At 46.3% G+C, this 22,919-nt stretch overlaps 1 protein-coding gene across 2 annotated transcripts; it reads left to right on the plus strand.

The window, feature by feature from the left end:
* The first annotated feature begins 5,700 nt into the window (after positions 1-5,700).
* LOC136483737 (uncharacterized) lies at positions 5,701-22,428 on the plus strand. 2 transcript variants are annotated; one of them, XM_066480885.1, is made up of 18 exons: positions 5,701-5,961; positions 6,722-6,910; positions 7,589-7,721; positions 7,866-8,017; positions 15,441-15,524; positions 15,599-15,661; positions 17,227-17,364; positions 17,437-17,646; positions 17,801-17,914; positions 18,458-18,507; positions 18,906-19,065; positions 19,149-19,271; positions 19,768-19,896; positions 20,000-20,098; positions 20,919-21,008; positions 21,110-21,194; positions 21,382-21,512; positions 21,953-22,428. In XM_066480885.1, the coding sequence occupies exons 2-18, from the start codon at positions 6,773-6,775 to the stop codon at positions 22,091-22,093; spliced, it is 2,040 nt and encodes a 679-aa protein (XP_066336982.1). In that variant the 5' UTR covers positions 5,701-5,961; positions 6,722-6,772; the 3' UTR covers positions 22,094-22,428. The 2 variants fall into 2 exon arrangements, with proteins under 2 accessions (XP_066336982.1, XP_066336983.1); XM_066480886.1 differs by lacking the exon at positions 5,701-5,961 and having other exon boundaries at positions 5,969-6,910.
* Positions 22,429-22,919: the final 491 nt, after the last annotated feature.

Raw genomic sequence — 22,919 nt, forward strand, 5'->3', positions numbered from 1 at the left:
GTGTCCTTGTTTATGCAGCCCATCCATATTGGGTAGGGTAGTGGGGGCAGCGTGAGTGAGCAACCAGAAAACAGCCAGTGCCAACAGCATGACAGCTCAGCCTCAGCTCAGGGATCCAGCTGCATGCGACCACAGCATGATTCGGTGGTGCCCCACTGTTTTTAATTCCGTATCTTTATTCTCCCTGGTGTTGTTTTCTCTCTTCTTGTACCGGCCTTTCACATGTTCGCTTGATATCACTAATGCTTATTAATCGTGATATAATATTTATCTCTCATGAGAAAATAGCATCAATCGACTTATAAGCCACAGACGAATATGGTGTTTGTTCTGTATCCTACAGATCGTCCCACTTTTCACTGGAAGAAAAAACAAAAAGAAGTTCATGTTGGCAACAAAAGGGAGAACACACCACACTAGAAAAATGCCTCCATGATTGATGATGTGGAAACAGTTCCACAGTTGTTTATGCTTGCAATAAGTTAACAAGCAGACACATACAAAATGGGTTTTATATTAATAAAAAATAAGCACTGCAATACAAGACATTAAATTAAATAGGTAACAAAGGCAGCAAAACAGGGCTCACAGGAGTCCACTTGCACGTACTCCGTATGTTTACACGATTTATCTCAGCCACGTAAAGTGCCCCAAGATTTGTAGATATTACAATGATTATTAAAAACCTAAGAATCTATTACTGTCGTGCAGGTCGCCTCAATCAATCACAATCCTTGATGAATGATGATGGTGATAGTAGTAATATAATTTACGTGCGTGTACATATAAGAAAGACATTCTCTTACAGTGCAGTTGTTTGTGGTAGCATCTGAATGGAAAAAGTGCACAGCTAATGCTGATAAATAAAAAAAGAAAAAGGGATAAGCACCAGGGGCTATATAATTATCTATACAAAGCTAGAATTACAACCTTTCCTTAGTCTTGGGTCGATCCACTGGAAAAGGATTATATGTTTCTTTAATCTGCAGCTTCAAACTTACAAATACAATTTTCAGTAGGAAGCTGAACGCCCTGATGGTTCCATTTTTTTCCACATATGAACCATCGCAATCAAACGATGTGTCACCATTGCAGTACGTTGGCTCATCAGTGTCACAGCAACCAAACGATCTAGCTCGGTGACTCACTTAATCCTATTCAGACTGTTCGCTCGTTGGTTTTAGCCAGGACTTATCAGTCAGCCAACAGTGTTTTCCTCTCACAACAAACCAACACTAGTCAGGCTTATATATATATATATATATATATATATATATATATATATATATATATATATATATATATATATATATATATATATATATATATATATATATATAGTTTCGCACATATAGCCTCTAGATGTGGTGCAGCCTGCTGGATGCTCTGCTCGCTCTTTACACGTGGAAGGGGCAGTGGATTAGGTTATGATCCACTTCTGATAGGATTTCGAGTGTCATCTCGGACTGAATGGCAAGCCACACCCCACCCTCAGTGTTAGCTTTTCGTTCTTTGATAGACTGCTGGTCCCTTCTCCCATGATGGGCTAAATGATAAATCACAATTCTGCAATATTGAACTATAATAGGGTTTTTTTTTGCAAAAGGAATACACAAATATCAACTTGATGTATTGTACTAGAAAATACTTATACAATTTTCTTTCATCGATAAAAAAAGGAATTTATTGATGTTATCTAAGGAGAGCTGAGGATCAGTTAAACTAATTTTAGAAAATGTCGAGGTAGTTAGATAACTGCAGATATTATAAAAATCATTGTTGTTTGAATTTATCAGTTCAGAAAATGGACAATTGAACAATCTTCATGCCCAATCCAATGTAATGGTTAAAGAGTTTAATAAGAGATAAAGGATCGATCCTTATTAGACAATTCACATTCCTGCCTACAATGTCCACAATACTCCATTGTGGAACAAATCCACATACATATCTGTAAATATGCATGTGTAATGATGAGAGGACAACCAATATTTGCTGCAGCCGTTGTGGAAGGCTCTTTTCAGGACAGTTGGTTTGGAGCACTCAAGTTTGGCGTTAGGTCTTAATCCAACGCGATTGTGATGCCGTTTTCAGCCCACATCACGCCCAACTCTCTGTTTCTTGGCTTTGCGTTGCATGTCCTGTCCTTCCTTGGTAGCTTCACACAAGTGCATTTGCTAATTGTTATGTTCTAGTTGTTGTCAGTTGCATGGTGTCAATCACGAATGTTGACTTCCATTACCGGGAGCTAGTTCTTTTTTCTTCGAGAAAGATGTTTCTAATTGAGAAAAGGGTGTTGACTCTGCATTGTATATATAAGGATATTTCTAAAGAGTTTGTTTCCCTGTGTTTGCGTAGTCGTCATATACAATTTGTTTTTGCGGTGGTTTTTTTTATCCTTTTCTCTTTGTCTATGATCTCCTCTCTTAAGATCACTAGCTTGTATTCTCAATTTCTCATTCTTTGTCAATAGAAATGGTGCACGTCTCGTGTCTGTTCATTAAAAAAAGTTTTGGTGCATAAATTATTGTTTTACCTATAGTTATGAAATTTAGTAAATTTATTTGTTTCTTTTTTTACAATTATTATAAATACATCACTGAAACCTGGCTCTTAGACTACTCTTTCCAGTTTCCATTTTTTCATAGCATGATGTACCATCCAAATTCCTTACATCCTCTCAGGCTGTGATTTTTTTGTGGGGGGGGGGGGGGTGCGATTAGGATATGAATGATTATCAATTTTTTCAGAAAAAAAAGAGAGAATAATTTGTGTCCATGTACCATGGCAGAAACAATGGCACTCTCAATGTACTCCATGGAAAAAATAGTGGCAGTGCTTGTGTCTTGTGATAGTGCGGCTGAAATTTCCCACAACGTTGCTGTCAGTCCGCAATAGGGCACTGTGGAGAACAAGTCACTTGTAGCTCGTAGCGAACAGCGACATAACCGCTTGATTAAGACCGTGCATTTTTCTCGAAGGAAAAAGACAGTGCAATGCTCTTTTAAAAATCACAATGACTAGCGATTAAATATTTGTGCTGTGATTAAATAGAGGATAGAATTCTACGTTTACTTGGCTTCATTATTATAGGTTGCTTCTGTATGTAGTATTGTTTCAAACTTTTCATATTTCATCAAGGTTGTGATTAGTTTTAGAGAATGTCTCAGATTTCTTCTTGGTTAATGTTGTCAATGAGGTGAGCTCGGGTGCTAAGCTCGAGCTCTGAAATTTGTGGATGAGCTCAATCTCATCCATAAGCTTTCCTTTCTTTAATTTTTTTGTAAGGGTACCTAATCCACACAAGTTGATCGGAAAACATGAATTGCATGGGCTGGATTCTGGGAGCCCAATGTGACAGAGCCCACTCAAAAATAAAAGGGTGTCTTGGGCTGTTCTTTGCCCGTAGAGTGCACGTTTGTTTTAGGCTATTCTTCAGCCCAAAAGTAGCATTTTTTGGTTGGCCCATGTATATAGTTTCTTGTAACATGATGATTCCTCCGTAGAGTGCTACCTTTTTGTTTCTAATAAATGAAAAATTATGTATATAATTATCTGCCAACAATCCTTGCTTAAGCTGTCCGGTAGTGCTAACTTTTTTCTTCAATTTTATTAAGTCTTTGCTTTGGTGGAAGAGGTCAAGACTTGAGACGACACCTCAAACAAGGAAGAAGCACTTTCACAAAGAGGGGTCATGAAAAGTTATTATCAGGCTCTTCACATGCGAAATGTGGTGTGGTGCGGATGACGAGATAAGGGAAAAAGGTACTTTGGTCTTTCGAGGCGATTTCTATTATTTCTTTCTTTCCTTTTAAATTGTTTAATCCCCACACACACATATGGTAGACACTCAAAATGAGGGCGACCACTTCAACTTCAAATGAGGATAAAAACACAAATTAGCAAAAGGAGGTGTGTAGAATCACAATTAGTTGACACAAAAAAGTGCATGTACACCATTATTCTCTCTCTCTAGAAAATTACTTCGTAACCTATAATCACGTATCCGTATAACATCATTTGACATAGCTTATCTTAAACCAACTTGGAAGGAGACGATGATCCCCACCTGTCAATGCGGCTTTGCAGATTCTTGTCTGCATTGTCATGCTCAACAGGCCCCCACCATACATCCTGACCTCTCATGGATGCAAACATGACGGGCGGTGGGGTGAGGACGAAAGTGAGCTTTAGTTGCCACCTGACCCTAAATAATTCTAGGCGGAGACGATAAATCTAGGTGTGTGACTTGGAGTATTGTCCAAATTGCTCGTTAGGGAAAACTTGACATGTGCTTTGTGGACGACAGCGAAGCATGCACGTGTGTAATGGCGAGGTGCGAACGGTCATCCCCCTACGCTCAGTGAGATGGTATATTGTGAAAAGGAAAAAAGAAGGATGTGAGAGCACCTCCAGTGTGATAAAAAAAAAGCAAACTGAGGACAAAACGAACTAAGAACAGTGTAATGTGCGACCATGGTTGTTGACTCTAAATCGACTTAGATACATCGAATCGAAGAGAATAAAATAAGGCATCAGTTGCTTGCATGCAAGTATTGTACAATAATAATAGAACACTAATACATGGAGAAGAGAATATAGTTTTTTTTTTGTTTATTCGGCTCCTACTCATCGCATTGGTCTGTTTAGACTTGAAATACGTATGATTCTGACATTTAGGGTCTATTTGGTACAACTCAACTTCTCTGGTGAATCAACTTTTCTTGGCTTTGACTCGAAAAGTAGCTCTGTTAGTAGAGCTGAATCTGTTTTGTCGAACCGTTTGGTAAAACAGCTTCTCATGCTACGCAAATTAGTGAAATGCCGATAATACCCCTATCTTTTTTTCTCCGTTTTCATCTCTTTTCCTTCTCTATTTCCTTTCCTTATTCGCTCCTTCCCTTATCCGCACACGCGGTCTCTCTCGGACGCACCATGCCGTAGGTCACAGCTTCTTCCGTCCAGCCCCCATCTTCTACAAGTTCGCCACCACCCCGGCCTCGCGTGACCCGCCTGCCCGCGCCCTGTCCTTGGCGACGCGCCCTTTGCGTTGGCCTCCACTCTCGCGCCCCCGCGTCGGCCTCCACTTCTCCACCCCCCCGCGCCAGCTCTAGCTTCGGCGGCCCTGCAGCGTTATGCCCTCGCGCCGGCTCCAACTCTGGTGGCCCCGTGGCCGTCCACCCCGTGCTGGCCTCCAACTCCGGTGGCTTGGCGGCCCCGCGGTCCTCTACCCCCCGCTGGCTCTAGCTCCGACAGCCCTACAGCGCTCCGCCCTCGCGCTGACTCCAGCTCCAGCGGCCCCATGGCCGTCCACCCCCGCGCGCGGCTCTGGCATTGTCCAAGGGGGCAAATCCGCCCGTAGCCAAGCTGGGACCCACAACTTCATTAGAAAGAAGTTAGGCAAAGCTACAATTTTTACATTCTTGCTTTCTTTTTTCTTTTTAGAAAAAAATAGAGAGAAAATTTGTGATACCAAAAAGTGCGGCTGTCACCTGGTCTGCCTACGCCCATGCACCGCCTTCTGTTGCAAACTCCTTTTCCTGTCGTTGCCGTCATCATTCCCTCGAGCTGGACCCACCGGCGCCGTAGGATCCACGCCACGTGGAGGGCGCACGGGCGCACGTGGTGCACCGAGTTCATCTGGGCATCTCATAAATCCCCCGCCCTCTCCTGACCACGAGCCACTGCTGTTCCCCTCGACCCGATTCGGTTCGGACCCCAGCTTCCCCCCTCGTCTCGTCCGTCCGCCCGTCGCATGGCGGCTCCAAAACCCTAACCCGCAGATCCCTCCCCCTTCCCCTGCTTCGGCTCCGAACGCCCCCGCCTCGCCGCCGCCGGTCGTCGTCTCCCCGCCGCCGTGCCCGTCGGCGCGGCCGCGTCAAGGGTCCGCTCCGCTCCGCTGCACCCCGCGGGGAGAAAGGGGGGCGGGCCTCGGCGACCTCCGTCCGCTCGCCGCGCGAGGTAGGGTCCCGACCATCCCGCTGTGTGTTTTTTTTACCCGGGGAGAGGTGGTTCCGCTAGCTCAGCGCGCCGAGGGTTCTTGGACTGGGTCCCGCGAGGCTCCGGGAGAGCAGGGGCGTGGGGAATTGGGCGCGTGCTCGCGAACCCTAGCTGGTTCCGTGGAATAATTCGTTCCGTGTGTCGGTGTGTGCGCTCCTTGCGGCGGCTCGCTTTGCTAGTCGTGCGCTGTTTCAGCTAATTCTTGTTTCTATATATCCGCTTCTAATGATTGCCTGGGACGCCTCCATATTTGGGGTTCCCCATACTTGCGGGGGGTTGACCGGCACGTGCTGTCCTCGCACTAATTCTTCGAATGCATGCCAGTTTATTTCCTTCGGGTAGCTTGGGATATCTCTAATACTCATTCTTTCTCCACATAAGTGTCTGAGTATACCATTTTCTCGTCACATTAATTCTTTGAATGCATGCCAGTTTATTTGCTTCTGGTAGATTGGGATATCTCTAATACTCCACATAAGTGTCTGAGTGCACCATTTTTTCGTCGCACTAATTCTTCGAATGCATGCCAGTTCATTTGCTTCTGGTTGCTTGGGACATCTCTAATACGCATTCCTTCTCCACATAAGTGTCTGAGTACACCATTTTCTTGACGCACTCATTCTTTGAATGCATGCCAGTTTATTTGCTTCTGGTAGCTTGGGACATCTCTAATACGCATTCTTTGTCCACATGAGTGTCTGAGTACACCATTTTCTGCTAGGTGCAAGTCCAACCGAACTGATTGCAGAATATATGAAGTAGTGGGCGTTGAATGACCTTCTCTATGGATATGGATTTGAACGCATCGCCGGTGCCTGATGATGATGAGCAGCAGCCTTACGATGAGCCAGTGGAGGTTGAGTATGCTCAGGAGGAACATGTTGAATCTGCTGTCGCAACATTGCGCCGGGTACGCAACTATTTTCATTGGTGCCGATGTTCATTCCATGCACTGTGCCCTTGGCATATCTGTTCTTGGATCTTACTAATGATTGCTGATTAGTTACGATAAATGTTGTTTAGTACCCACGTTTACCTTTGCTGGGTTGACATTATTAGCTGAAGGAAATGGCCTACAGAAAGCGAGGGAATCTCTTAACTCTCTCTCTCTATATCTTAAATATGTGGACAATTTGTTATCTTAATGTGCACCACGGGCATAGTTGTTTTTTTAAACAGGTAAAGTTATTTATTACTAGTTATAAACATAGTACAGAGATGGGGCGAAACATTCCCCATTGAAAGTTCTGAAGTGCCTGTTGCACATTACAAGGTCGAGAGTGCATAAACGCTTCACAGTACAGACAAGCGCTTGTAACATTTGCTTGTCTAGCCTGCTTTGTGAGCATAGTTGTTGTAGAACCATGATTTTGAAGTTCAATATGTTTCCTTGTTGAAGGGTGATTTACGTTGGCTGCCTTTATGTTGCATACATGCTGGTATGCATGCATTGTTTATCTATGTGCCAGAAGGGCCTTGCGGCTTTTTAAACAGTTCATTTTAGTTTTCTTTTCAACCATATCGAGCCTGCAAGCTTGGTTTATCGATGCTAACCATACCTTCTATGTGATCTTGCTGTTTTTGACAGGAGCGTGAAGAGAGACGCAAGAGACTAAAGAGAGAGCAGCAGGATGGTGGGTCAAGGTTACATTCCCAGCAGATTAGGAATGATTATGCTCCTCAACCCAAAAGGCATAGTCGCTTTAAAGAGGCACCTCAGGGTACGAAGTATTGGGCAATTTTCTGAATAGTTTGGGTTACTGATACATTCCACCTTGTGTTCCCCCTGCTTATTCATTATTCTTTTCTTCCACTATCCTTTTTCCTATGTGGATTCTATATATAATATCTTGGTGCGATTTCAGGCTGGTTGGACTGTCCTGCATTTGGGGAGCCAATAGATAAAATCATACCATCTAAAGTTCCTCTTGATGAAACATTCAATGAGTCAGTGCCTCCTGGGAAGCGATACTCCTCAAAGCAACTAGTTAACAAACAAAGAAAAGCTGGCCGCGAAGTAAGTATTGCTTGCTTGTTCTTGTGGACCATACTGTAATCCCTCCTACTACTATACTAATTAATTATCATGTGAAGTTAGTCTCGTTTTTTATTTAACATTTGTTGCATACAGAAATTTGGTTCATTGACATCATTCTGCCCCTAGAAATGAGTTCTTTTCTTGTCTACAACCCTAGTCTTCTGAAAAGAAGAGGTGTTTGGTGGCATTTATTTCCTAATCAGCACTGGGTGGGCTAGATGGGAGGGTGGTTCTTAGTTGTCTGGTACCACATAGGTGTGTTAGGAACCTACCTTTTTGGAGCAATGTGCAACTGCCTTCTTTTTTTTGTCTTCTCTTGTGTATTCTCATGCCAGCAGTGCGCAGCAAATCATCCTTCCATTTCCTTTCATCGCCCTACAATGATATTTCTCCTGCACAGATATACCATCTTTGCATGCTCTGAGATCATTCCAAATGTTTCCAGTGCCATGTCACCTTTGATGCCCCTGAATAGCAAAAGAAGGCAAAAGGGTGAATTCATCTGTATTAACATAAACCAGAACAATTAGTTCTTTGTGGTGCGCACTCCAGTGTTATGTTCTCCAGTTGATTTTGAACCAGTATTTTAATGCGTTGGCCTAGTTGCTACCTAGGTGAGAAAGCGTTAAGCCAAAAGAAGGGAGGGAGGCGCAGAAGAAATAAATACAATGAGGGGAATGATGGGATGTCTCTGTGGTCTTTGTGGGGCTGCAGCAGTCTTTGTGGGGCTGCAACAGCATGGTGGTCTTGCTGCCCAGCATCCTTGACTGGAGGACAGCAGGGACGGGAGGACAGCAGCATCTTGACTGGACAGCATCTTGACTGGACAACATCTTAGAGGCATCTTAGGACAACATCTTAGAGGATAGCATATTAGCATCTTAGACTAGCATCTTAGATTAGCATCTTGGCATATGCTTGGCTGGCTAGCAGCCTATAAATATGTATCCCCAACCCCTTAGGTTGGCATGGCATTGAGAAATAAAACCAGAAAATTGTCCCAACTCCTAGTGTCATCCTCTCTCGATGAGAGTAAGAATTCTGCTACTACCAAGAGTAAGAATTTAGCGACTAACATCCGTATCCGATACGGTATCCGACACTGGTACGCGAGTTTTGCGAACTATCCGCGTATCGTAGGTTGTCGGTGGCGTCGAGGATTGGGAGGCGGTATTCACAATTCACTGACTAACAACTGGTATCAGAGCCGTATTATCCTGTAGCCTGAGCATCTCTTGCTCATCTTCTTTCCCAGCCTCGCAACAGCCCCAGCTACGAGCAGCAGCAGCTCCGGCCGCTCCTGCTCACTCCTCTTCCTCTGTGCAGCTCGTCTGAAGCAGCCCTCTCCCCACGCAGCAGCCCCCCAGCAGCGCGTCATGTCCGCAGGGTAGTCTCAGCGCTCGGTCGCCTCGAGCACGCGGCGTCGGCAGGAGGCCAAACTTGCCGCGGCAGAGAAACGCGAGCGAGCGGCGGCAAGGGCGTCGAGGCTGGCAGTGGCTAGAGCGGAGGCGGAAGCAGCGGAGGCGGCAGATGCAACGCGTGCGGCGGCAGCAGAGGTCGAGGCCCTGCGCGGCAGCATCAGCAGCTCCGTTTCTGCTAACAACACCGCCGACGCAGACCTTGAGCTGCTGGGAAGGGAGGCAGCGCGAGCGTGGGCGGCGCCGTGGGCAGGCGCGCACGCCCACGAGCTCGGCGGCAGCCCAGACAGGCGCGGACGCGCCGGCGGTGCTCCTGGAGGAGGCGCACACGGCGGCGGTGCTCCTGGAGGTGGCGCGCACGGCGGTGGCGCTCCTGGAGGAGGCGCGCACGGCAACGGTGACGGACGGGTCGATGGAGAGCGCGGCTTTCACAGGCAGCGTGGCTCTCTCTCCCCGGATCGGTACCGACGGGTCGATGGAGAGCGCGGCCTTCACAGGCAGCGTTGCTCTCTCTCCCCGGATCGGTACCATGGTTACCATGGGCTCCAGGCTGTTGTCAGGGACGTCGGTCCCGGCGGTGGGTGGCCTACCCTCACCAAGACCAACTACGTCGAGTGGGCTGCGGTGATGAGGGTAAAGCTCCAGGTGCGGCACATGTGGGAGGCAGTCCGGTACGGCGATGTCGACTACGACCTAGATCGACGGGCGCTGGATGCCCTCATCGCTGCAGTCCCGCCCGAGATGCAGTTCTCGCTTACCAACAAGCGGATTGCCAAGGAGGCTTGGGACACCATCGCTGCGGCACGCATCGGCAGCGACCACGCCCGCAAGTCCACACTGCAGGCACTTCGCAAGGAGTGGGAGAACCTAGCCTTCAAGCCAGGTGAGGATGTTGATGACTTTGCTCTCTGTCTCAACACTGCTGCAAAAGATGGTGAAGTTCGGCGATGACACTTACGGCGAGGAGAGAGCTGTCGAAAAGCTCTTTTGCTGCGTCCCCGAGAAGTACAAGCAGATGGCTCGCTCGATCGAGTCCCTGCTGGATCTCTCCACGATGTCGATCATGGAGGCGATGGGTCGCCTTAAGGTCGTCGACAGCGATGAGCCACAGTCTCTCGGGGCCCATCACCACTGGCGGGAAGCTCCTTCTCGGGAGCAGTGGCTTGCCAGCCAAGGTGACCGGAAGAAGGAGGAGCCTTCTTCCGCGACAGGCGGTCGCAAGCGTGGCAAGCCACGCAAGGCGCGCAGAGACGCCTAGGCCGGGGCGCGAGGACGTGCCGAGGGTGATGCCCGCGGAGGCGCCCAGGGCGGCGCCGCCGGCACGAGACGACGCCTGCCGCAACTGCGGCTAGCTTAGCCATTGGGCCAAGGACTACCGACAGCCACGACGCGGCCAGGCCCACGTCACACAGGCGAAGGAGGAGGAGCCGGCTCTGTTCATGGCACATGCAAGCATCGAGCTACCTCCAGCGGCACCGGCCGCAACGGCCCTCCTCCACCTTGACGAGCCGAAAGCACACGCCCTCCTCGGCGACGGCTCCGGCAACGACAAGACTGACGGGTGGTGCCTCGACACCGGTGCCACCCACCACGTGACCGGTCGACGGGAGTTCTTCACCGAGCTTGACTCTAGCGTCTGAGGCTCCGTCAAGTTTGGGGATGCCTCCGGCGTGGAGATCAAGGGTGTCGGCTCCGTCATCTTCACCGCCGTGTCTGGTGAGCACAGGCTGCTCATCGGAGTCTACTACATCCCCGCGTTGAGGAACTCCATCATCAGCTTGGGACAGCTGGATGAGAACGGTTCGCGCGTGGTGGTTGAGGACGGAGTCATGAGATTTGGGATCGTCGTCGTCGCCTTCTTGCCAAGGTATCCAGAAGCGCAAATCGACTGTACGTCCTTAACGTGCAGGTGGCACAACCCCTCTGTCTCGCTGCTCGTCGGGACGACGAGGCGTGGCAGTGGCACGAGTGTTTCGGGCACCTTCACTTTGAGGCCCTGAAGCGGCTCAGTGCCACGGAGATGGTGCGAGGCCTGCCGTGCCTCGACCATGTGGAGCAGCTCTGCGGCGTCTGCGTATTGATGAAGCAGAGACGACTCCCTTTTCCCCAGCGGGCGAGCTTTCGAGCCAAGGAGAGGCTCGAGCTTGTGCACGGGGACTTGTGTGGCCCAGTGACACCGGCCACACCGGGAGGACGATGCTACTTCCTGCTGCTCGTCGACGACCTCTCCCGCTACATGTGGGTGATGGTCCTCGGCAGCAAGGGAGAGGCTGCGGACGCCATCAGGCGCTTGCAGGCTGCCGCGGAGGCGGAGTGCGGCCGCAAGCTGCGCGTGCTGCGCACCGACAACGGCGGCGAATTCATGTCTGCTGAATTCGCGTCGTACTGCGCTGATGAGGACATTCAGCGCCACTACTCTGCGCCGTACAACCCGCAGCAGAACGGCGTCGTCGAGCGGCACAACCAGACGGTTGTGGGGATGGCTCGGGCCCTTCTCAAGCAGAGGGGGATGCCGGCTGTCTTCTCGGGAGAGGCGGTGGTGACGGCCGTCTACATCCTCAACCGCTCGCCTACCAAGGCGCTCGACGGCAGGACGCCGTACGAGGCTTGGCATGGGCGTAAGCCGGCGGTCTCCCACTTGCAGGTCTTCGGCTGCCTCACGTTCGCCAAGGAGCTTGGCCACATCAGCAAGCTCGACGACAGGAGCACTCCGGGAGTGTTCATCGGCTACGCGGAGTGTTCATCGGCGCGCGACGTTGTGTTCGACGAAGGGCGAGGATGGACGTGGGACAAGGCGGTGGACGACGGCTCGGCTCCGACGTACGACGACTTCACTGTCGAGTACGTCCACTTCGAGGGAGCTTGGGGAGTAGGCAGCTCTTCTTCGGCGAGCGTGTCTACCCCAGTCTCCGAGCCTCCACCGACCCCGGCGCCTGCTACTCCGACAGCACCACGCTCTCCAGCCAGGACCTCGGCTGCGATGAGTTCTTCGCCGGCTCCACAGCCGGCAACGCCACGCACTCCAGCACCGACAGGCACCTCTCCGGGCACGTCTACTCCACCACCAGCTCGTGTCGAGCACAGCCCGGTTGAGCTCGCTACTCCGCTCTCTCACGACGAGGAGTGCATCGACGCATACCACGACGGCGAGTCGTTGCGGTACCGTACGATGGAGAACCTTCTCGGTGACCAGCCGGTGCCGGGACCGGTGCCTCACGACCTGGAGGCACAGTTGCACCTTGCGTGTGACGACGACGAGCCTCGATCGTTTGCAGAGGCCAAGAAACACGCGGCATGGCGCACCGCGATGCAGTTGGAGATGGATGCGGTTGAGAACAACCGCACCTGGGAGCTTGCTGACCTTCCTCGTGGTCACCGTGCGATCACCCTTAAGTGTGTGTATAAGCTGAAGAGGGATGAAGCTGGCGCCATCGTCAAGCACAAGACTCGCTTGGTGGCACGAGGTTTCGTGCAGCAGGAGGGGGTCGACTTCGACGACGCCTTCGCTCCCGTGGCACGGATGGAGTCCGTGCGACTCCTTGCGCTAGTTGCCCAGGAGGGCTGGCGTGTTCATCACATGGACGTCAAGTCGGCGTTCCTTAACGGCGACTTGAAGGAGGAGGTCTACGTGCACCAGCCGCCGGGATTTGCGATCCCCGGCAAGGAGGGTATGGTGCTCTGCCTGCGCAAGGCCCTCTATGGCTTGTGGCAGGCACCGAGGGCGTGGAATGCCAAGTTGGATTCCACGCTAAAGGGGATGGGCTTCGAGCAAAGCCCGCACGAGGCGGCCATCTACCGACGGGGCAGTGGAGGAAATGCTCTGCTGGTGGGTGTCTACGCCGACGACTTGGTGATCACCGGCACCAAGGATGCGGAGGTGGCGGCATTCAAGGAAGAGATGAAGGCCACCTTCCAGATGAGTGACCTGGGGCCTCTCTCCTACCTGAGAATCGAGGTGCACCAGGATGACTCCGGGATCACGCTTCGATAGACCGCCTACGCCAAGCGCATCGTTGAGCTAGCTGGGCGAGCTAGCTGGGCTGATCGACTGCAACCCAGCTCTCACTCCGATGGAGGAGAGGCTGAAGCTGAGCCGCGACAGCACGACGGAGGAGGTGGACGCTACGCAGTACCGGTGTCTTGTGGGGAGCCTTCGCTACCTCGCCCACACACGGCCGGACTTGGCATTCTCCGTCGGCTACGTTAGTCGGTTCATGCAGCGACCGACGACGGAGCACCAGTAGGCTGTGAAGAGGATCATCTGCTACGTTGCGGGGACTCTCGACCACGGCCTCTACTACCCTAGGTGCCCTGGGGCGGCACACTTCGTCGGGTACAGCGACAGCGACCACGCTGGCGACATCGACACCAGCAAGAGCACGAGCGGGATCCTCTTCCTCCTCGGCAAGTGCCTCGTTAGCTGGCAGTCGGTCAAGCAGCATGTGGTGGCCCTGTCCAGCTGCGGGGCCGAGTACATAGCGACAGCATCCTTAACTAGCTAGGACAGCATCCTTAACTAGCTAGGACAACATCTTAGCATCTAGGACAGCATCTTAGCATCGAGGACAACATCTGTTTTAATCTTTAGCATCTAGGACAACATCTGTTTTCGTATCTTGGCATATGCTTGGCTGGCTAGCAGCCTATAAATATGTATCCCCAACCCCTCAGGTTGGCATGGCATTTGTGTGAGAAAAAAAAACAAAATTGCCCCAACTCCTAGTGTCATCCTCTCTCGATGAGAGTAAGAATTCTGCTACTATCAAGAGTAAGAATTTAGCGACTAACATCCGTATCCGATACGGTATCCGACACTGGTACGCGAGTTTTGCGAACTATCCGCGTATCGTAGGTTGTCGGTGGTGTCGAGGATTGGGAGGCGGCATCCAGTGGATGGCATAGATAGCTAGGGCATCTGAGGTGACAGTGGAGGGTATGGGTGCTTGGATATGGCTTTAGTTGATTATTAGTCGCTGATTGCTCGTTTGTGGCACATCGGTGCTCCTATTTAGTCCTGATATTCTACGATCATCCCCTTTGCCCAGACACCCCTGCATAAATAGCGGCATGTATTCCATATGCACATAGATGGCAAATCACTTAGGCTTATGGTATCGGTAGGTGGGGTTTGTGGAATTCCGTAGTGTTAAAATACTGTTTCATCATCGTTTATCTTCGTTATGCCATTTATTATGTGCATTGGTATCAAAGTTCAAGAAGGCGCTAGGCGCTGACCCTTAGCCTAGCGCCTAGGCTAGCCTAGGCGTTCCAAGGCATTTTTCTAGGCGTTGTGTATATATACTAATATACATATATTTATATTCTAAAAGAAAAAAATAAACAGCTGAATAGTGGGCTTAGATAGATAGAAAGGCTGGCTTAGAGAGAGAGAAAGGCCCAAGAAGCAACAATCCAGCCCACTATTCCATCCTTATCCCACTCTAGGTCTCCAACCTTATCCATCTACTCGTCTCCCGCACGACGCCGCATCTCGGTCTCCCGCATCCTCTCGATGCCGCAAGCCGCATCCGCTTCCTCCCGCATCAGACGCCGCCGCCACCGCCATCGATTCCTCTTCCTCTCCTCTCCCGCATCTCTCTATGCTCTAGTGCGCACCCGCCGCCGCCTGCGCCCGCCCGCACCCGCCGCCGCTCATAGCTCCTCCCCCACTGGCGACCTCCCGCTGCGGCAATTTTCCGTGCGTTCGTGCCTCCGCGCCCGCCTCTGCGCCACCTAGCGCCGCCTTGCAATTGGATGTCCGCCTACACCCCCATAGGCCAGGTGGGAACCCATCGACTAGCGACTAGTCGCGCCTAGGCGCGCCTACGGCGTCGCCTTTTTGAACTTTGATTGGTATGCATCAGTGCTCACCTAAATGCTAAAAATCGGTCACACATCGTTTAGCCAAATATTGTGCAAAATAGCCGTTTAATTAGGCTGACAGAACATACATTCTGTATTGACTTTTAGTTTTCCCATTTCAGATAGGTCTGGTGATTGATTTGACAAATACCACCCGGTATTATTCACCAGCAGAATGGACGAGGCAAGGTACTAAGTATGCGAAGGTGAGATCGCTTAGCTTAAATGCTTTCTTGTTTCTCAAGGACCTTTTTCTTAACTAACAAAGTTTCTGTTTTAGATTGCATGCAAGGGGAGAGATGCTGTACCTGACAATGAATCTGTTAATAAGTTTGTCTATGAGGTACAATCATGCATACCTCTGCAAAAGCATTATATTTGACTCTGGATATTATATATGTCCATTTTTTCTTTTTTTTGGGGGCGGGGGAGGGGGGCTGATGCGCCACTGTCAATAATTTTGTTTCCTGTTCCACCCCTGGGCACCATTGCTTATGCTCCAAGTTATTTTATTTATTCTACCTACCTTATTGTGGATGCCTGGCTTGGCAATATGAGTGATGCAAGAAGCATATCGTCAAGGATAAAGGTGTGCTTATCTGAATCTGAGGATAGTTGGAGTGGAAATTGTTAGGTGGTGGCTTGTTGGTTAAGTTAGCTGATTGTTAGGAGATTTGTTGGTTTTGGTTTACTAGAGTTGGTGAGGTTGGTTGTAAGCTTGATTTCGTTGTAATGGACCAAACCTATGTATTTATAAAGAGTTGCCGATTAGGCATATCCAGCACGAACTAATCCAATCCAGTTAGGGATGAAACCGGATCCACAAGCAGATATTATGGATACCGAATATGTATAGTCGTTTCTTTCCGGGATTTGGAGTAGAATACGGATACTGTCAGATGTGTCGGATATTGATATCTTATGTCATAATGTATCAGAAATCCAACTTTGAGTATTCGCCTATTCGGATACGGTACGGATACTAAATCTCTGGATTCATATATGGATTATCCAAGTAGGGTTTAAACCCTTTTGGATCGGACGGATATTGGGAATATCCGTCCTGTTTCATCCCTAAATCCACTTAATCGCACTTAGTTGCTGTTGTGAGCATATTGTTGACGGCAAACACGTTCCATCTCTTGATATTCTGTTCTCATCTGCTAGCCCTTAGGCCTATTGTTTATGGCATTGTCGTCACCCATCAGGTTTGTGTGATGTTTTACACTTTACACTTTCTACCTTTTCTATGTTCTGCTAGACTGCTACATGCTCATTGTATTGCTAATTGTTGGATAAGTAATTTGTTTTCTTGAGTAAAAAGGCAATTTGGTTTTGACTACTGAAACACATGCACAGCAACAGCTGGGAGGAGCTGCTACTGTCCTCTAGAGGCTTCGTTGTAACTGCTGCGGTAGTAGTAGAATCAGCAGGGGCAGTGAAGGAGCAAAATTTGTTTTGTGTATAAGAACATAGTTGTTGCTAGCTGTATGTATAAGATGTACCAGCACTGTAGCAGGTCGGTTACTGTAGCAAAACTACCTCATGTACATGTAACCTTTGCAAGTTTGAATGAAGGAACAATCTGCAGTGGTTCCTCTCCTTTCATCATTTTCCTTCCCATACCCGTTAGTTAGGGCTATCACTAATTTCGAAGGGGCCTGCACCTTTTTGCATTTTCATATTCCTGGATTGTCTATAACAAATTGATTTGGACACTTCTTATCAGTAACCTGGTCATTTTCTTTTTGCCTGAACCATCTTGGGTGTAAATGGTATAGATAATTTCCCAACTATCGTCAATCTCCGCTGTGTAGAACAAAATGCCTATTTAGGTCAATAGCCACCATTTTTAAGAAAAGCTTCCTGTAAGGCATCTTCGTTAACAAATTTTGTTGGTTCTTTCAGGCAATGATGTTCCTGGATCGACAAAAACAATCAAAGAATCCTAAATATATTCTGGTTCACTGTACCCATGGTCATAATCGTACGGGTTTCATGATTATTCATTACCTTATGCGCACACACGTCTCTTGTGTTGCTGAGGTAGGGATACTAGACCCCAAATGATATTTTATTGATTCTATTCTTCAGTATTACGTGACTGTTTTTTTCTAGGCGATAAATATATTTGCTCAAAGGCGTCCACCTGGCATATACAAGAGGGACTATATTGAAGCACTGTATTCATTTTACCATGAGGTCCCTGAGAATATGATGATAGCATGCCCTCCAACACCAGAATGGAAGAGACCAGATGATCTCGATTTAAATGGCGAAGCTAAGCAGGATGACGATGATGACAATGGTGATCCTGAACCACTGCGTGTAAGTGTTTTCTTCAAAATTTATAGGAAATTATCAGATCTACTTATCTTGTTCATGAGATAGAGTTAACTATTGCTTTTGCCCTTGGTATTACCTCACTATACGGTTTCATTGCTAAGCAATGCTATGTTTTGACACCACAATATGTTTGCAGAATGAAGCAGAGGATAAAGTAATCACCAACGACGATGTGTTAGGGGATGAAGTGCCATATGACCAGCAAGAAGCTTTGCGTATCCTATGTTATCGGTTGCTTGAAATGCCCCTTGTAAGTAGGCTATTTCTACTTCTACCCAATATATTATGTATTAATTTCGTATATGCTTTACAATGAAAACATGGACTATGATAATTGATAACCTTTTGTAGAATATAGTTCTAATACCACCAAACCCATCTTCAGTAACTATTTCATTTCTGGGAACGTAACTTAAAAGTTAGCATGGTGCAGATGCATGAATATTTCATGTCATGCAATGCAGGCTGAGAATGCGAGTTTGACATGCTGGTCTGGCAAAATACTTTTGTGCTACATTAACAATGTATTTTTCGATGTAATCCATCTGGAATCTTGACATGTTGACAAGGCTCAGAAATGGCATTTTGGAAATGCTGGGAACTAATAGAATTTCGTCATGATTAAACTTGTTTCAGTCTATAGATATATCATGTTTTATATCTATTGTTCTATGCACTACTTTGAGTTGGATTGGTTTGTAACATAAATTTCTGCAAGTTTATGCATGTGTTGCTCTCAAACAAGTAGTGCCTTTTTATTTAGAGTGGTCTGATCACCTTTATTTGTTCGTAGGGAAGGGGGCATTCACAATTTCCTGGATCACATCCAGTTTCTCTTAACAGGTGAGTAACATCAACCAGTGACTCAAATTTCTCTTACATTTTTTTGTGCATTATGATATTTTTTGTTCCTATGTTATATAAAGGACATGATAGAAAATATTGTAAGGAACCATTAGTACATGCTAACTTTTATAAAGTTTTAAAAAAAACCTAGGGTTAGACAGATGGATGCATTAAATAAGCATTAGAAGTGTTGCAGGTTTTTTTTGCATCATGGAGGGTTTTTTTGGAATTCTTTCACACTTGTTATGAGTTCCTTGTAATCCAATGCTGATATTTTGCTTCAGAATTTCTATTCTCAGAGCATTAGAAGTGTTGGTTCTTTTTGTATAGGTCCTAGGTTCATATGTTCAATATATGTCCTTTTTTATCTAATGCACTCATTTTGCTTTGTTCAGTGAAAATCTGCAACTACTTAGACAGCGATACTACTTTGCTACATGGAAAGCTGACGGAACACGATATATGATGCTTATAATGAGAGATGGTTGTTTCTTGATTGATCGGAATTTTTGCTTCAGAAGGGTTCAGATGCGCTTTCCCCATAAGAGCCTCGAAGTAAGGTTCCAATTTTGGTGGAGAAACAATCATAGAACATGCCTCTTATTGCAAAACTTTAATCTTATTTCTTTGATATGAAGGGTCTGCATGATATGACCTTGATTGATGGAGAGATGATTATAGACACGGTACCAGATTCAGGCTTGAAGAGAAGGTACTTGGCATATGATCTTATGGCGCTTGGCGCAGTATCCAAAACTAAGGTAATATGTTGTGGAATCATATATACTCCCTTCGTTAATTATAAGATGTTTTGGCTTTCCTAGATACACTGTTTTTAATATGCAAAAGCTATGTATCTAAAAAAACCTAAAATGTCTTGTAATTTGGAATGGAGGGAGTAACATTTTGCTATTTACTTATTTCCGACTTACTCTTTTATCCATGAAACTTTGGCGCACTTAGTAAAGAAAAGAGATGTAGTAAGCATCCTTTCTGAATTATTTCTTGGTACCTGCACTCTATGTCCACACCATCAATATTTTGCTCATCATTGCCATAATCATGTTTGCCTTAGCCTGGTTAGCAGACCGGCCTACAAGGTTCATGTTGCCACACGATTAGTGAACGTTGAGGGTGTATTTATTTTTTTCTGCTATAACTTCTATATGTGAGAAGCTCTATTGTACCGTAGGGTGATATAAACACACAGTAGTATGGCTTGGGATTATATTTAATTATGGAAATTTGTGTATGCAGTTGCCATTTTCTGAAAGGTGGAAAATGCTGGAAGATGAAATAATACGGCCACGTTATCATGAGAAAAAGCAATTTGAGAGTGGTGCTAAGAGCAATCCGTTGTACAAATATGACATGGAATTATTTTCGGTATCGGATTCTAGGATTTTCCAATTCTGAATTATGATGTTCAACTCATGAGTCCTGCAGAGTTAATTTTCCTTTTTTTTTGTTTATTATATGACATTACCAGGTGAGGAGAAAGGATTTTTGGCTGCTCTCAACAGTAAAAAGGGTTCTTAAGGAGTTCATTCCATCGCTTTGCCATGATGCTGATGGCCTTATATTTCAGGTAAGATTCTTTTTTCTGTTTGTTTATTATGATATGAAGATGTTAAGGCGTGTTGTCTGCTTTATATGGCCTTCATGCATGGTGCAACCTGTGGTATTTCAAACAAGAACAGAAATGGTTATAGTAGTCTAATATATCTTTATTTGGCTGCAATGTAACTAGTAAATGTGATGATTCTGGTCTACTTAGTTTTTGTGTGCAACCGGACGAATTGTATGGTTTTGGGAATAGATCATTTTATTGTGGGAATGGGCCTGATAATGGTCATTTTTTAGTGGTGTTTGTATTTTCATTGTGCAGTGCTTTGATAAATAAAATTTACAGATACTTATTTGCTAGAGTTCCCATCTTTGTTGGACTTATTTGTAACTGCACATTTCTATTTTTAGTTATGCCCATGTCAAATTCCTGTTTGAGATTAGTTTTCTATTTTTTTTAGGGGTGGGGGTGCACCTCATGGGGTTATATGGCGTTTACAGCAAGATAAAGCTAAACGCTTTATTTCTTGCTGCTCATTTGTTAATTCACATATATTTTGTTTTCCATTTTTACTGTTCACGTATGGATGTGTCTGTTTGCAATTGTTTTAACTGAAGTTCTCTCTCTCTATATATTTTGTTAACTCATGGAGTGTTTCCTATTTGTGAAGACTTATATATAGCTTAGAACATTTTGTTGTGGATGTGTAATTTTAAACAGTGCTATATATGGAACTCCTGTCCTTACTGTGACTTCTAACATCCTTTGTAACTATTTATTCTGTGGTTATTTACATGTAAATTTTGCTTTTACTTGGCTGATGCTTCAATTGTTCTTGCAGGGCTGGGATGATCCATATGTAACTCGTACTCATGAAGGTCTTCTGAAGTGGAAGTACCCTGAGATGAATTCTGTGGACTTTCTGTTTGAGGTCTTATGACCATTTTTAACTATTTTGTTTTAAATGGGTTAGTCATCGTGAAGATACTATTTTGAAATTTGGGTTTTGTTTTGTATGTCTGACTATTGCAGCTTACAAATGATAATCGTCAACTGGTTTTCCTTTATGAGAGGGGGAAAAAGAAACTTATGGATGCTGCTCGGATAGCATTTACTGGTAACATGCATTTCAATTTTCATAATGACCTCGTTCATTCTGTAGTCATCTTATTTGTCTCAGAGTGCTGAAATAATATTCTTTAACAAATTTAGAAATATTTAGGAGTATTATCTTTTAACGACATATGTTTCTATTTTTCTGCCCTACTATTTGTATATTTATTGCTGTTCTTAAACTTAAACAGACGATATAGATCCATCCTCTGTCGCTGGGAGGATTGTCGAGTGCTCCTGGAATAAGGAAGAACAGTGTTGGGCCTGTATGCGTATTAGATCTGATAAATCGACTCCAAACGACATCAACACATACCGGAAGGCTAGTTCTTATATACTTTCTATTGTACTTCATCTGTTAATTTATTTTCTTTTAAGAATATTGCTGTATGTAAATCTCATCTTGATTTTTGCTTGAAAATTTAAATGTACTCATTTGAAATGGTCTTGCTATTGGGGTAAAACCATTTTCCAAAATACAGTTGGCCTGTCACATTGGATCATAGTATTCTGTTTGCATGGCTAGCTCTCCTTACGAGTTGCATTTCCTGCCTTCGTCTTTTAGGATCCTGCTCTCTAAGACGTTCACTTCAGCAATTCTAAGTGTCAGTTAAAACAGCCTTGTTCTGTTCACAGTTGAGCATCATTGTTTTTGTGGGTGGTTAAGCATCATATTTTGCCCACTGTTGGAATAAGTACTCTATTTGGGTGGGAAAGTGAAACCACTACAGTATTCTTACAGTTTATTTGCATGGTCTGCAGGTGATGAGGAGTATCACAGATAACATTACCGAGGAAAAGCTTCTCGAAGAGATTGATGAGATAAGGCGCCTCCCGATGTATGCCGATAGGATGCATGCTCATACGAAGATGGCACAACAGCGGCGAAGATTGCCACCATAGTGCTAGTCTCGTTTCTATAGTGCTGGGGCGCTCTCCTACCGCCTCTAGCCAGAGGCTGGCTTCCGTAGCAGTGTAATTAGTAGAGGTTTCAGTAGCCCCCCCTATGATGATGGCTGGCTGGGTCTGGCCAGCCAACTAATTCTTTGCACCTCATTTGTGTCTTCCCCCTGCCCTCCCACCCACCTGTATAGGCATCGCCGCAGAGTAGTTTCCCTGTAAATTGTGTATTCTATGTTCTCCCATATTCTCCCCTATGGTTTTATTCTTCATGGGTGTAGAATAGCGTTTAACAAGAGGCTGGTGTTCTTGGTACATTAGTGTATGCGTTACCATCTCTCTCGGTGTTGCCTTGTGCTAGAATAAATGTAGGGTGTACTGGGTTGCCGCCATCTGTTGCTGATGGGTCATATGGTTCCTCTGGCGATATCATGTGGTTGCAAGATATTGGTTATTTTTGTCTTTTGTTTTGTGCGCACCTGATCCGATCCTTTGTTGAACGGAGAAAATCCGTTTATTTTTGGTAAAAAAAAGAATGTGTTAATGGTACCACCCAATGGTATAGTGTTTTATCGTTGACATGGTTAGACAATGCAAGCCGTGGTACATGTTTTTCCTCCTAAGTTTCCGTTGCTTTGGGACAATTGTTCATAGCCATTTTTTTATAACTGGATAGCCAGCATGTTATCTTTATAGAATGTCTAAGAACGTTGGGAACTTGGGATACATCCTGGTCCTGTTCTCGATTTCTATGTCCGCTGGAATTTGTATTTATAGTCATCGTAACTTTTTTTTATTTCTTTTTGTTTTCAGTACATTTGAAAACAGG

This window comes from Miscanthus floridulus, chromosome 9, assembly GCF_019320115.1.
Source record: "Miscanthus floridulus cultivar M001 chromosome 9, ASM1932011v1, whole genome shotgun sequence".
Classification (NCBI taxonomy): domain Eukaryota; kingdom Viridiplantae; phylum Streptophyta; class Magnoliopsida; order Poales; family Poaceae; genus Miscanthus; species Miscanthus floridulus.

What these genes read in the sequence shown, in the direction of transcription:
- LOC136483737 (XM_066480885.1), top strand. Translation starts at nt 6,773, where the DNA reads ATGACCTTCTCTATGGATATGGATTTGAACGCATCGCCGGTGCCTGAT. An exon ending in TTAATAAGTTTGTCTATGAG is followed by an intron (nt 15,662 to 17,226) that starts GTACAATCATGC and finishes TGGTTCTTTCAG; the next exon opens with GCAATGATGTTCCTGGATCG. An exon ending in GTGATCCTGAACCACTGCGT is followed by an intron (nt 17,647 to 17,800) that starts GTAAGTGTTTTC and finishes ATATGTTTGCAG; the next exon opens with AATGAAGCAGAGGATAAAGT.